Source organism: Pieris rapae, chromosome 3, assembly GCF_905147795.1.
Source record: "Pieris rapae chromosome 3, ilPieRapa1.1, whole genome shotgun sequence".
Taxonomy (NCBI): domain Eukaryota; kingdom Metazoa; phylum Arthropoda; class Insecta; order Lepidoptera; family Pieridae; genus Pieris; species Pieris rapae.
This window is the reverse complement of record NC_059511.1, coordinates 5,962,925-5,979,457: the sequence shown is the minus strand read 5'-3', so window position 1 is coordinate 5,979,457 and position 16,533 is coordinate 5,962,925. Positions and strand designations below refer to the sequence as shown.

The 16,533-nt window shown below is 32.6% G+C and overlaps 1 protein-coding gene across 1 annotated transcript in view; it reads left to right on the top strand.

Moving 5' to 3' along the window:
- The first annotated feature begins 328 nt into the window (after positions 1 to 328).
- LOC110993259 (protein couch potato) overlaps positions 329 to 16,533 on the top strand; it is a 131,311-nt gene continuing 115,106 nt past the window's right edge. The window contains 2 exon segments of the mRNA XM_022259445.2: positions 329 to 467; positions 9,027 to 9,600. Coding sequence (XP_022115137.2) covers positions 9,541 to 9,600 — 60 coding nt within the window. The 5' untranslated portion in view covers positions 329 to 467; positions 9,027 to 9,540.

Below are 16,533 nucleotides of genomic sequence, written 5' to 3'. Positions count from 1 at the left end.
TTACATATTATCTATTATACCTAATACTTATATTTTTCTGTAAGTATATTATATATTTTTTTAAATTGGAATATTCAAGTTATTATTGACACTTTTTTACTTTTTAATTTTATGTTAAATTTGTGTAATATTTTCCATGAAGAAAGAACATTGAAAAAGCAAAAGCTAATTAAAAAATAAAACAATGTAACTTGTAATAAAAAATGTAAGAAGCGATTAACAGAAATATTAATCAGCGCTCAAAGCAGCTCTCTGAATAGTTCAGCAGCGCTCTTTTTGTCGAAGAGTTGTGAGTCGAGCTCGAAAATCGTCAGTTAGTCTACCGTGTGCAAAGGTTGTGGTCGTATGTGCCTGCCTTTGCTCCGTCGCGGCCGACAGTGTCCGTAACTGATATTCGGAAAATTGTGCATGTGCGTTTTCCGACGAAAGCAGTGTGTGTGCTTGTGATATGTGCTATTGTTTTCTAGGTAACGGAGGTTTATGAAAAAGGCAACTCGATGTTATATTCGCAATATGTAATCTAAGTTATTGTTAGCTTTACTTGTTTCGCGTGGAAAATAAACAAAAGTTTATTTTTGTTATAGATTGTGCTTCTGCAAACAAATATCCATTCTAACGGGCATGTAGTATGAAAGCCCGCTATTCTTTTACTGGATACGTACAAATTTATGATCCGTTAATTGTTCGCGCCGCTTAGATAAGCATAACAAACGCTCTATATCTACAGCTGTAGTCTGTACTGTATCAAACATGTTTGAAATTACTTCATACGTAGCAAACTATTTCACTAAAAACTATTTATAACGTTAATGAGCCTAGCTATAAAATTCCAAAGTAAAAATTACCAATATACGTGTACGAGAAAAACGAATAATAAAATAATTACACTATTAATTAAGTTAAACACATAGATCGTTATATGTAACAATACGTATATCATGATGTAATTTCTTTAATTATAGAGTCAACATTGTAGAAATATCGGTTTCACATAATATTGTGAAAGCAATTCCTTAATACCAGAACAGTTAGCATTGCATGTTGCATTGAACTAACTCATTTTTAATGCTCTAATAAATTAAACCTCATTCATATAAAATACGTAATTATTTCTTATAGGTATAATTTTAATTGCTTACGTTGGTATTTCTTTGGCCATAATTTTCCTTTGTCTTATATCAACACAATTACTGTATCAAGTATTTCGTTTAAAAAAAAACATTAGTTTCGACTCCTGACAATGCTTTTAAGCCATATAAGAGCGAAAGCAAAAAAATTTTGTTTTCTGTTAAATTTATATTTCACAGCTGTTGTACCTCTGCAATTCATATTATTTATCTATCATTGAAATTATTAGACGACAAAGTATGAAAAAAATCTTATTCTAGAAAATATAATTTTACGAATAAGTACTTAGTAATCGAGTTCTTCATTGTATGAGCAGATGTATTGACTAATTGAAGTTAATTGACAAGAATGACCTTAAGAATGCCGGTGTGATTATTAAATTTAACTGCTCATGTTAAGAGGTTAATCAAATTAGATTCACATTTTGAATAGGGGAATATAAACGCTTATGAGCGTAGAGAAAATAATTTTATATGCGAGTATTATAGGCACAACGAAAATATGAATTAAACCCGTGTTAATAGTTTTAAAACCAAATTTAATGTTTGTTACTATGAACGCGTAGTTTTAAGTAAAATAACCTTATAAGTATTCTATCTCAATTCCTTCATATTTTTGCTTGCTAATGGTATAATTTTTTTTTTAAAATCACATAAAATATCTATTTACTTAGTTTATTTTATACGTTCTTAGTTTATTTTTAATGGTAGTTATATAATTATTAGATACAAATTGATTTGTCGTCTTTATATTTGGTTTACGAAATAAACATTACTATTATTATCGATTTTACCGTATTTACATTTAAAAAGGTGAGATTTTCACTATTGTTTTATCAAAGACGTTAAAATCTATAGAAAATGAATAAGCGATACATACGTCTCGTACTACACTTATTGCGGATAAGACTATGCAATTGAAAACAATACAATGCTATTGTTCTTTTCAATCAAGAGAGTACTTTTCGCTTTATATTCGTTTCATTGTTTTTTATTACCCTGTTGCTAGAATATATTTAAAAAAAGTAAGTACTTAATAGGAGCAATCATGATTTTTATCGGTTTGATAAGTAAGATGAAAACAGTTGTATATTACATTACTTATATAAAATAACAATTAAAAAATCCAGTTAGAAATTCCACAGAAATTCAAACATTTAAAAACGCGTTCCGTAAATAATAAACAAACTTAAACTCTTTTAAATCTATAGCAGGAGTTCCCACTACAACTACATCATGTAATGCTAACCATTAAATTATCAAGATTTGTTCTTAGTAGAATTCAAGTAGAATGTTTCTAAATACCAGTCGTATGTGACATTGTATACAGAACACATCGTGTTATTGCGTAAATAGTTTGATATAGAGCCAGCAATATCCACAGAACATTACAGTAAATCATATTTTTTGTTACGTCTCGATTATTCTTTCCGTTCCATATCTATTATTATAGTTTTTGTTGTCAATCCGTTCTTGTATTCGTTGGCGTAATTACCGAGGCGAGCCCGAATACTCACTTGTACCAAGGCCCGCTATTGTGCTTCTCGTTGCGTCACAAGACCACGCCATGAGAGGGACTAATAGCGGCTTGTTAAATTAATTGCTGGTATTTTGATCTAGATAAATGCTACGTGTATTTTGAGAACGTCGCCTAGGAACTAAGAAATTGTAATCTGTTAAAGGTGCTGGTTTGTGTTAGACAGATTAAAACGGTTGAGTTCCTATATAAGAGTTCTGTACCTTTGCTGATAATTTGTAGCAACGAATAAAAATATAATATACAGGGTGTCCCACGGCGATGCCACACGGAGGGAAAGTACCTTAAATATTAATGATAGGATATTTTACTGAAAGAAGACATCGTTTAATTTTTAATAATAAGTAGAACTGCATTCACGGATTTTTTTAAAAATCGCCTACCTCAACCGGGAATCGAACCCGCCAAATGTGACAGTAAATTTACATGTATTTTATAATAGCGTTTGAAAGGGCTACTAATAAGCATTATTTTTTCCTTAATAACCTAGCATATTAAATGAAACTAAAAACATAAAATTTTACATTTTATTAAAAAACAATAATTTACCAAATGCTCAAAATGTGATCCGTTGTTGTTGTCTCACTCTTTTAATAATTTCTCTTGAGATTTTAAGAAATGAGATTAATAATCTTCCTGATGCATATCGACGAAATCTCATATTCCAGCAAGATGGGGCTCCGGCTCATAACAGTAGGAGAACACCCGAGTTTCTTAATGAACATTTTCCTTCCTGGATCGGCACTTTTGGACAAATTAGATGGCCATCGAGATCCCCAGATCTAACACCACTTGATTTTTTTATGGGGTTATGTAAAAGATTTAGTTTACAGGAACCGGTACAACAGTGTGCAGGAGTTACAAAATGAACTTAGATGTATTATTTTAAACATCCACCATGCAAAAATAAGTAAATCGACAGGGAGAGAAATTATTAAAAGAGTGAGAATTTGTATACAACAGACAACAACAACGGATCACATTTTGAGCATTTGGTAAATTATTGTTTTTTAATAAAATGTAAAATTTTATGTTTTTAGTTTCATTTAATATGCTAGGTTATTAAGGAAAAAATAATGCTTATTAGTAGCCCTTTCAAACGCTATTATAAAATACATGTAAATTTACTGTCACATTTGGCGGGTTCGATTCCCGGTTGAGGTAGGCGATTTTAAAAAAAATCCGTGAATGCAGTTCTACTTATTATTAAAAATTAAACGATGTCTTCTTTCAGTAAAATATCCTATCATTAATATTTAAGGTACTTTCCCTCCGTGTGGCATCGCCGTGGGACACCCTGTATATATATATTGATCAGTTGTCCATAAAATAGGATTCCTATAAATGGATTTGTTCCTAAAATATAGCGTAAAATGTCACATTGTTTGCACATTCAAAGATATGGATCACCCGTGATCACGATTCAGACTGTCAATCTGTTTTAGTCGTTTTGCAAAACGCTCCGATTGATTTGCAATAAAAAATAACTCTGTCACGCTTTCTTTGACTCGATAGTTTCACAATGTCGTTGAAATTGTAAATTTTAATTAAGTTTCTGTTTTCAAATATGGACTAAGAAATAATTAGTTTCATTATTGTATTAATAGAACCCCATATCTCTAATACTGCGCAGATCATCCATGAGTACAGATATATTATGCAGATGTGTGTAGGAAACATATTCTTTTTATACAGTGAATTAGATAAAGTGTGAATAAATACTTCACATTTCACTTAAAAACACTTAGAAGCCAGAGCCAAGGTTAGGCCAAATAGTGTTAATTTTTTATTTCATGTTAACGAATGAAATGTATCGGAAAATTCGCTATGTAAAAATTAAAAACGCTGATTACACTGATGACTGCAATTTCCGGCGAAACTAAATATTTGCGGTAATAAAATTCTGTTTAAGCTATTAATAAAATAGATGACGGTCTGTTTTTATGTATAACACGAATTTATATTCGAGAAATAAATGCGTTGTGTCATATTACTAATTCTAATACATAATTTATTTTACTTGTTTTTTTTCATCAACTTAAGGGCTTTAAATAAAATTAAACTAGTATACTCTAATTATAGGGGTTGTCTTAAAGAAATTTCTGATTAGTCTTATAGGTATATTGTAGGTCTTGTAGACCGCCCTTGCCCGCTTAAGAAATTAATTGTCTAATTGTAGTGTCAAGACGCAATGTAAAAAAATCATACAAATGAAATATGGCGGTGTAACCAACAGCTGATGTCATTTGTAACAGCTAGAAACAGGTGGTCGTGGGTGTTCTGTCTCGTCCCAAGTGGGTAAATAGGCCCAATTTAGGACACAAGCCCCGGCTGGCCTGATTCAACACTTCGTTGTGGCAATTAGATTCAATTTGCGGCTCGCTCTACCTAGAACAAAAGTTCATTTCATTTGTAATTAGTAGTACAATGGCGAAACTGCTAGAAAGTGTTAAGTGCTATTTGCTATGTATGGAAACTTACGTTTTCGTATATTCGCTTCTTTGCCTACGACTGCTAAAAAGAAAGTCGTCTTGATGGAACGCTTAATTTGTAGTACTTTTTAATGAATTAAAACGGAATTCAGGCGACGTGAATATAAATTGTATTTAAATAAAAATGCATTATAATTATGTTTTGTATTCTTGGGTTGTGTCAATTTCAAATAGCTGACATCTAAACTTTTTTGTCAATATACAATCACGAAATGTTTCAGTCAAACGATATATAAACATAACATAACATAATAAACATAAGATTAAATTGATAAATACATCTTATGGCGAGACAACCACAGAAATATACGTCACATTAAATATTGAAACAATCTTGAAAATGGTCTGTGGACCTAGTCTATATGTGTGAGTACACATCTATGTGTTTTACATTTATGTTGGTTCTACAATAGAGTTTATTCCAGTCGAATTTCATTACGTGAATGGTTCTATTGGTTGTCGGCCGGCATTGTTAATTAAACTGCTTTGTTTGTTAGCCACATTTATGGAATAACAGTACAGAGTGAACCCTGTATTCGCATTGCATGTTTTTATATATAACATACGTTTTGCATATGAGTAATACCTAGTATTGATTGTATTATTACCAGGGTTTTGTTTATATTTATCTGCAACTATTGGAATGGGATTTAGAATTTGTTAATAATCTGACATTAACATGTTGCAGGAGTAAAGCGTCCTTAATATAATCTCAGTGATACGGTACATCTCTTGTTTTGACTGTATCCATATACCACTGAGGTGATACACAAGTTTTGAACGAAAAGATCACAAAGCTCTAGTGAGCTTTGTGATCGAGCACTAGCCCTTACACAATATATTAGCCAAGGGCCCACTTAAATCTGTAAAAGAAATCTGTTTTCCAATTTCGGCTACATTAAGTACTCGAATCCCTTTGACTATCTTTCTTCAAAATAACCCGCGGAACTATTTCTTTGTACCCAACCGCATAGTTTTCGAATTAAACTTGTTGGTTTAGGACGCTCTCCTCATACTTCGAGTTTGTTTCATAGAGAAGGTATTTATTATGACTGAAAACTATTGTAATATCTTACTTACATGAGGTCCACTTCTACGATACGGTAAAACATGCAATACAGGTATAGCAATTGTGCAGTAGGTATACTAGATAATTAAGCAATCATACTTAATATATTTTACATAGTTGGTTGAAGACGACGTGGAAACGGCATCAACTAAAAAAAAAACCTTTAAAACTTGCGATCGTATTGCTTAGGTATCACCAAAGATTGCGTTAGCCTAGTGGCTTCAGCGTGCGACTCTCAAACCTGAAGTCGTAGGTTCGATTCCGGGCTGTGCACCAATGGAGTTTCTTTCAATGTGCGCATTTAACATTTGATCGAACGGTGAAGGAAATCATCGTGAGGAAACCGACGACGACGACGTGTATCGTCACTGCGAGGCACTGGAGGCTGATCACCTACTTGCCTATTACATTTAAAAATGATCATGAAGCAGATTCAAATATCTGAGGACAATACCTAAAGAGCTTTTAGCGCCACTGATTTATATATCACCAAAGATTATAGAAGAGTTTGTACATGTTATCGCACAAAAAAAATAATACATGACAAGTAGACCTACAATAATAGTTTTATCGGGCTTTTAATTTGCCCATTTACGCCCTTATTGTGTTTTACACTGCTTCGTAAAAATATTTGTTTAATTGGCTGACGGCTCTAATTGAATATGATAATCAATTGAAATTAGTAGATAACTCGTTTTTTAAAAGTCATGTATGAATCGTAAATAAAATATAAATGCCAGTTTAAAGTGTTACGTTCTAGTTTGTGCAGGCGTTAAAGTAGTTTTTTTGAAAGTGATAATAACATTCAAGGTTACGCGTACTGCGAACGAGAATTTAGTCTAACGTTCATTAGACATGTAAGTCTAAGCTAAAGCATGAATCATATTAAATGTAATGTACATTTGCCATATAACTTCTGTAATATAGTAGACTAAATATACTGTTTTAAAGTACATATTGAAATTACGCTGTGAAGAAATCGGAGTGCTCCTAATAAAACGAGTGATAATAATTTATGTATATTTCAATTTTGACCTCCCAATTTTCAAGTAAATAATTCAGTAGTCAATAGTACAGTAAGACATTCCAAATTTAAAAGTATTAAAAAGAAAAGTCGGTAATAGAAGTGTTGTTAAATAAATTGATGATATATTGGAAGAGTTATAAGACTCAATAAATCAAAGCGTCGTCGAAGCTCCGTTCCCGGGGACTTATAATAGATGAAACGCAGGCTTCGTACTTCCGTAGCCTGCAGCTTATTTACAAATCACCTCGGTATAAAACGCAAAGAGACTTTAAGATTATTTGAAAATAGAATTTTATTTTGAGTACTCAATGTGAATTCGTTTTATTCACTAGAACTGCAGAACTTAATTCTATTTCACATTACTATTCAAAAACTGACTCAAAAACATCCATTTCTTTCTTTTAGTTATTGAAATAATGAATTTCTTATCAAGTAAATGTACAATATAAGGAGCTAGGTGACGTCAGAGCTCGTTTATTGATGCTATTAAATTGATAGGAAAACGTGTTTGTAATTAATCGTTGTAGGCAGTCATTAACGCGTTTATAGACAATGAGCAAGTAATTATATAAATATATTTCGTTGAGTTAAATTCTATTACATTTTTGGCACCTTCCGTGAGACGACTAGATAATAGATAATAAAATAACATAAATATCCTAAAAAATAAAATAGACTTAAAAAAAAAACAAACAATCACGATAGATCCAGTTATGTGTTGATCGGATTTAACGATTAATAAGCTTTTACACAGACTAATTAAATATTTAAGATAACAATTAAATGTATACAACATATAAATACACATTACATATTGATAAAAACACTAGAGCTTTTTTTAACCAATTCTGAGTCATGAAGCAAAAAGCTGTAGCCTTGAATATGATCAAATTAAGTCGTGATTTTTATATTGACATTAATAGTTTCGCTACGAAAGTCCTCTTTGACAACTTCAATTAATTATTTATATACATATTATTAGAATTATTTATGAAACCTAATTCTGTATATTACACCATTTTATCAACACCACTGTTCTGTCTCTTTACATAAGATTGTTAACATAACGACTGAGTAATAAAGTGTGTTCACGTGTCCATAATATGGAGCATTTTTACATAACAAAATATGCATTAACTTAAGTCAATACTAAAATATTTTAATAAACAATAATAACGTAGGATTCGCATTAAATTACAAATAAAAACACAACTTTGTGACAATTGGCGTTTAATAAAGTCTAAACATGTCACAAGTAAATTAATAAAAATATTTGCTTACTGAAGTAAACAGATATCACTACATTTTATGAAGCGCTGGTATACAAATTATTAACACCGTTATAGGTAGCATTATGATATATATATTTACATCAAGGCGCTTAGATATTTTACTAGTTAATTGAAATCATGATCGTGTTTTATCTTATCCTAGTGAAATAATTAGCCAGTAGCAGAAGTTAATCCAGTGATGTCACCGTTTCGCTCTTTAATTTAGATAATTCTAGGTGTTTATTGCGATGACTAACACAGTAAATGGCGGTCTGACACCCACATGCACACTCTGACAAAGTAAAAATAACATTATTTAGTAAAATGTTAGTGTTTAGGGCTCCGTATTGGTAAAGTTAGCATTTCCAAACCTATTTATCTTGTTAATTGATTGATGGGTGTGATTACTTTTTATTAATTTAATTTGTATCGAGCTGCCTTTATTAAAGATTAAATATTTTCTGTTTAAAGTGTATTACTTTAACAACGGGTTTTCTTTCCAGGATCGCTTTACAAGTGGAATATTGGAACGTATGAGATTAAAAGTGAGGAGCTGAACGAGAAGTTCGTAGGCAAGTCGCAATAGATTCTTCGGAGCCTCTGTGCACCTCGGTCAGTGCTTGCCAGAGTCCCGCGACTCGGCCGGCACGCCCCGCCTCCGCCGTGGATAACCTCGGCCAGAGCCCCCTCCCGGTCAAGAGGCTGCACGAAGCGCTTCAGACCGCGCAAGCGAAACGTCAGCGTCTCTCCCCCCCTTATCCAACCGCACCTCCCGCCATTCACCCCATACATCAACTTGCGGTGCAGCAGCACATCAAGGTGCAACAAAGCATCGTGCAGCAGCATCAACTGAATCTGGCCCATCAGTCGCTACAAAACCTGCAGAACCTCCAGGCGGCGCAGAGCCCAGTGGGGTCGGGCGGCGCAGGCACGCAACAGGCGACAGGAGCCACTCAGGGCGCGCTGGTGTCGCCGCAGCAGCCTTCGCCACGGGCTGCTTCTCCGCATCATAAGAACATGGAGCTCGCCCTATGCCAGAGCATGGACTCTGTGAATACGGCTACTACAGAGGAAGAGGTATGTAGTGTCGTTTATAATTTTAAAAATAGATTCATATATGCGTAATAGGTTTGATTCACACGTAAAGGCAGCCAAGTTGGTATGTTTATTCCAAAGATTAGATTCCATATTTCTCTAAGACTTTGTTTTCATTCATCTATTAGATGGTCATGATTTAACAATAGAAACTATAATGGTTCTGAAGATGCATCGCAGAGGACTTAATGTATCGCTTTAGCAATTTGTCATCGAACAATTGTTAAGTAATAGCTTAGAGGCGCGGCGCCGTACCCCGTTTCAATAGGAAAACGTTCAGATATACAATAAGCATTCACTAACACAATAAAAGGAAATTCATCGCGACTGGCTGCTACTGGAAAGCGTAACATTATTCACAGTCACAGCTATTGTAATATATTAGCTCTTATTGCAACAATTGTGGTTAAATCGACCGAAATGTTTATCGATATTTGGCGATATTGAAACATATCTAACTGATCATTAAAATTGTTTGCAAAGTCGGTAATGAAGTTTAAGTATCCTTACAACGGCGTATGTAACGCGTCTAAAGTAATAGTGCATCTCTTTGATGTGAACTCATGCACTAAGCAAGGGGTGAGATTATGGGCAAGAGCCTTTGGCACATGGAAGCAATCATTCAAGCGATTACATTGCTATGTATACTAAGTTGAGTCGCGCGGGACTTGTCCTTTATTCATATTAGGTTATATTAGCCTTGCACGTTTCCATCTCTTAGAACGCGCACAAAGTTTGTGCATGTCATAGTAGCGAATTTAATGAATACTTGAGTTTATGACTTGCTGAATTTCTTATATTACAATGTCACAAATGTGACACGCGATTTCGACAGGTAATTTAAGATTATTATGTAAATATATTATCCAGTGAATCTCTTATATTAATAAAAAATCTAGACGTAATTTACTAGAAATATTAAAAACGCTCTTAAGATCTCGTGATAACTTTGCACACGTTTTGAAAACGTTGACATTCTTGTTCGTTTCTGATAAAGTATAAACCTTAGACTTTTTTATCAGGGAGATCTTTTTGAATAAGTTCTATAGTATAGACTAGAGACTAAAAAATACTTATGGCTATTTAAAACTCAGTAATAACTAATTTAGCGCCGGTTTATCATCACATAATTCATCGTCAAGCTTATCATTGTCACAAGTTATTCGTGTGTGAACAATAGTGGGAGCCGAAACCCCGTTTAAAGCCGCGACGGACATAAATTATACATATTTAAAGTCTAGACTAAACATATGCGAATACAGTTTGAATAACAAAGTGTGGGCTACAATATTAATGTTTCATACCTGTCACATCTCGGATACAACTTAATTGCGCAATATAATTACCGCACTGATTAAAATCCTAGCTAACATATTACGTTGTGGAAGTTTCTTCTTACTCGCTAAATCTTATCTTACTTTTGGTCTTTGGATCATACATAGGATATTTTGTTTTATTTATTCTTTTATAATATTTTTACGGGTCTACTTTCTGTGACAACAGCCAACAAACTTGCAATGCTAATTTAAATAGCATTTTTTTACAAAATACAGTTTATGAACTGTTCATATACCTTGTATTGTACGAATATGAGGTTGCAAAGTGAGTTCTAAGTATGTTTATATTACTTAACACACTTATTTGTGAAGTATATGTAACTTAACTAAAATATTTGTATATATACTAGCGGATCCGACAGACGTTGTCCTGTCTACACGTCTTTAATTTCAAAATTTCAATTTTTAATAAGCCATTTTGATGAAAATTATTATTCAAATGTTATGACAATATCTAACGATCCAGCACATGGTCACACACGATATAACACAATGATAACAAAACTTTTTTTAAATTTCGGGACAGACTAAAATTAAAATTCGAATATTATTTAAAATTTGACACTGCGATGGTAGCGCCGTCTGTCGGATCCAATGTAAAACATTCCAAAATCAACAACAACTAATAAATTGAAAATTAATTAAAAAAACATTGTCCAGCGGACAAAATTGTGAATCTAAACCATTCCCAGATCCCCTTGAACACACACAAAAAATTTCGTCTAAATCGGTCCAGTCGTTTAGGAGGAGTTCAGTCACATACACACGCACACAAGAAATATATATATTAAGATATAGACTAATTCCATCTCGCACATTACTACTTCATTGCAACTACTATACAATATAACATTCATAACAAATGTTATTAAATTTATACGAAAATTAGCTTTGAAAGAACTCATAGTTCTACACCTGCGTTGTGAACTGAAATCTTTTACACAATTCTTCAAATTTATGCGTAAATAAAGTATGTTTACGCTGTTTATAAGGACGTTACAAATTCTTAGTAAAAGGAAAATAGTTCTAAGCGGAGAACACTTGTTATAATTGATAATAAATATAATATTAATGCACTGTAGTATTTATGGTTGTTCTAATTAATTAAAATGTACCTGAACGGTTTTATGTCGAGTCAGCTGGTAATTTAAAAGCTAAATTGGTTTCCGATTTGAACAAATTGGCTAGGTTAATTAAAAAGTACCTACGTAAACTAAATTTTAGTTTGCGCAGAAAAACGATTTGATATTTGAAAATGAGATTTATTTTTTATATAATAATGTATTAGTTCTTTACTTTTACAATTATATGTACTACAATAGGTCAATTATAATGTATTTGAGTTAATTGCTTTGCCAACCTAAGTACGCAGTGCAGGTGCGAACTTAATTATAAATATTAATTCAATAATTAATACCTCATGTAACAAGGAATAGAATACCTCAATTCACCTATGAACATCAAATTAACATTTTAATCGATATAAACGTGTACTCAATCAGCAGTAGTGGTAAAGAACTCTAATACCCGTTTAATAATCTAAATACGTAAACCGGAAGTAATAACTTTCAATGTGTAGTATTTTTTCTTAACTTTTAAGTAATACAAACATATTTCGTAAAAAAAAGTAGCTAGTTGTAGCTATGTAATAAGTAAGTCGGTTGCAAGGACGAGGTACCAAAGTCGGGCGACGGGGTAGATGGCGCCGACGAGTCTGGCGCCGGCCACGTCTGTCTGTTTCACTTATACTTTATATTCCTTACAGCTTTTATGTTTTTTCAGCTCTTTGTATGAGCGATATTTCAGCGCTGTTTTCCGACTGAATAGGTTTCTCGTCTGAAAGGCCTTCATCTACGATTATATTGTCATCGCAATTTAAAAATAGAATGTTAATTTAGGCGCATCTGACGTTCTGATTTTAAAATGGAAATTTCCCTTTTATTCGTACTTTGAATGTTTGAGTTTTGTCTCACATTTACTCAACGCATTTGTCGCTTACTTGGTAACGCAGTGCTTAATCCAGAGGTTTGATTCTCACTCTCTCTCATACCTGAGGTCGTAGGTTCGATCCCCCGCTGTGCACTAATGGACTTTCTTTCTATGTGCGTATTTAACATTTGCTTGAACGGTGAAGGAAAACATCGTGAGGAAACCGACATGTCTTAGACCCAAAATGTCGACGACGTGTGTCAGGCACTGGAGGCTGATTTAATGATCATGTAACAGATTCAGAAATCAGAGGCCAAGACCTGAAGAGGTTGTAGCGCCACTGATTTTTTTTTATTCCTAGAGAATAATTGCTTTTATAAGTCGCTTTAAACACTAAGTTGCCTAAATGGGGATGTATAATACAGATTTAAAATTTATCTAGCCTTTAGATTTTATAATACATGGGCAGTTTCCCCTAATATAAAAAGTTAATTAGGTTAACACTCTTGATGTTATGTCAACTATATAAATAATACTTCCGCATTTATATACAGCAATTTATCCGCTTAGATAACTGGATTTAGTCTTATAAGCAGAACTAAAGCAATATATCGACGGTGAAACCTGAATAACTTGTAGTTCTAGTTTTTATAAAATTCTCCGTTGAAAGGGAAAATACCTGTTTATCTTTTGAAAAGGAAATGCTTATCTAACAATTACGAATTGGCGAGGGAAGTAGTTTTGTAGCAATTAGAATAAATGTTACCGTAATTTGAGTATTACCTAGAGACCTTGTTAAATTTTTTTTTCTAAAGAAAATGTATGGAAATGTATGGCCTTGATTCGTTGAAGATCGGTCGACAGATTTGCATCGTTTGAGTATCACTGGGCACGCGAAGACTCACTTGTAAGAGTTCCTGAAACCTTGTCTAACTCGTATATACATACTTCCAGTAAGAACGGCTACAGATAAATAACAATGATGTTGAATATAATTAGAAATTAATATCTATAGGGTATTTTTCTGCAATAGATAAGGCCCTCTACTCTATGGTAATTGTATCGCATTTTTGACCTGTCAAATAACAAACATAACTAGTTGTTTTGATCGAGACTAAAATATTGTATAACATCTTATGTTTCCAATAAGGTTCTAGTTACTTGCGGTTTTATTACAAGTTTCTCTTTACATACGACTGATTACATTATATTTTATAGTTTGCAAATATGTATGATGACGCTCTTATTATTTATTTATCAAAACACAAATATCATATTCACTCGGAAATTGCAGGAAGTTCTCTACGAATCAAAATTAAATATTATTCACATTGTTGACCGTAGAATTTAAATAATACGTGGGGCGAATGCAAGTTCCTATTGAAATTGAAGTGCAAATTATTATCTCACTTGTGGTTCGCTAAAACGTTTTAAGAGAATTCACATCGAGTAGAATATAGACACCTCAACCGTTTCAACAGTTTGTCCACCTAATTTGTTCGTCGGCGCTCGACTGTAAAAACAAATAGCTCCCGCATTTCCTCTCCGAGTGACAGAGACAGACTCTTCGCTGATAAAAGGAGAAAAAGGAAAAGATAGTTTTGCAGGTTTCAGCTTGAATGAACGATTGCCGTTTACGTTCCAGCTTTTGTCTAGTTGGAATCTTGTTTGTCTGACGTTATAAAGAGGTTCCTTTGTAATAATTAATCTAACGTTGGTCGGTTTGGGTTACTCGTGAAGAAGTTTTAATTGAATTTGTTGGTCGATTTTGGCTTTTTGACGAGAGCGTGTTGCGGCTTTCAAACAATTTTTAGGCAACGCTTGACTGATGTTTCGTTTATAAATTCACCTGCCAAGGTAACTTCATATCTGGAAACTTTGCTGGACTTTCATTAAATATCAACAATTTTAATTACATTTGGTAATTATCTTTAGTAATTTTATATATGAGGGTGCTTTGTAATTTATTCTCATTAAGTCAAGATAAGATGCCTACGTAGTTATTTTTTGTGTTTTTACAATATATACATTGTATTGAGCCATGGCGCCTCTCGCTAGCATATAACCCAGTCCACACATCCTTTTTCCGGATGGGACTAATTTGTCGAAGACTGCATAGGGACACACATCTTTAATCGACACAAAAAAAATGTTAATTTTATAAACAAAATAATTTACTATTTATAAATAAAAATAAAAATTTCATCGAATTTGTTTAAAAAAATAAAAATTTATTTCTTTTATTCATATACGATTTTTAAATTATCGCTAAAATTATCTAATACGTAGGTATTCTTATTGAAAGCTATAATAAAATTGTGCTAAGTAAAATAATTCTCATTAAAATCGACCGAGACTAAAGTCGAATTCCCACGAAAAGAAGTATTTTCATTTCAACACTGCGGATGGCGATTATTTAAATTAATGTAGTAGTGATTTAAATTCACTTGCCATTATTTAAGTTGTGACCACATTTTGAATTACTTTGTATTTCAAGGTATATATTTTTTTAATTTTAAAGAACTCTATACAAATACACTTTATTGCGTTATATATATTTTTAGCTCTGCCGTGTGTGTGTTTATTAGGACGAGCTGACACTGACAAGTTAATTGTCAAGCACGTTTATTATGACAATCAACATGATAATTAGCGTAAAATTGTTTCTAGTACAGTGTGAAGGTTGAAACTAAGACAAAAATATCGTTCCGAATATTGTTATCATTGGAAATAGTTTAAACCGGAGGATTTGTATTATACATGATAGGATAGAAAATAAAACCGTACTAAGTAATATAGGCTCATGTTTCATAAATAATAAAATGACGTCATGAACTGCTGTCTTATTTGCACTATGACATAATATAAGCTATCACTTAAAAAAAATTAAATAACTCTCTCCATAGTAGAATATCATAAAAAAATCAAATACACAACTACATGCAATACTCGTCGAGCGAGTTTGCTTATCTTGCCGCGTATAAATTATTTGAAGAAGTCTATTAGGTATGAGGGTGTGCAATTATTTAATCAATTACCATCTAAAAATTCGCAATATTGGTGTATATTATCATATTTGACAAATTGAAAAGGCATTAAAGATGCATGTCACTGTGAAGATAGTAGTCTAAAATCGAGACGGCTAATGGCGACGTCTTTCTCGCTCGTATTATAAATATTAATATTAAGTTTCTTATGTAAATATTTTTTTTTTGTAAAGAGAAATAAAATTCTTTATACAAACAATAAAGGCGTCAAGCAGCTGCTTAGTAGTAATACTTACATTTATAAGTAAATAAATTTAAAAATTATTTACAGTGAAAGAGTTGTAATTTAAATAGAACGCCAGTTAGATAAAACGGTTTAAAAAGTAATGAACACGTAATATGCTTGAAATTGTAATAGAAACGAAGCAAATTCCTTAAGAAATATACAACAAAGTTGTAAATTGACGCACCGCTTCACCAATTGCGTTAGTATGTGCTAGAATTTTCGTAATAGGACTGAAGTAATTAAGAATAGCCATAGAAGTAAGTATTTACTGTGCTTTGTGCAGTACTTGGCCGGTGGCCAAAGTGGGTCTAAAGCTTTATGAATTCGAACAATGTAATAATTCAATGATATTTGTCATAAGGGTCGCTTAAAAATT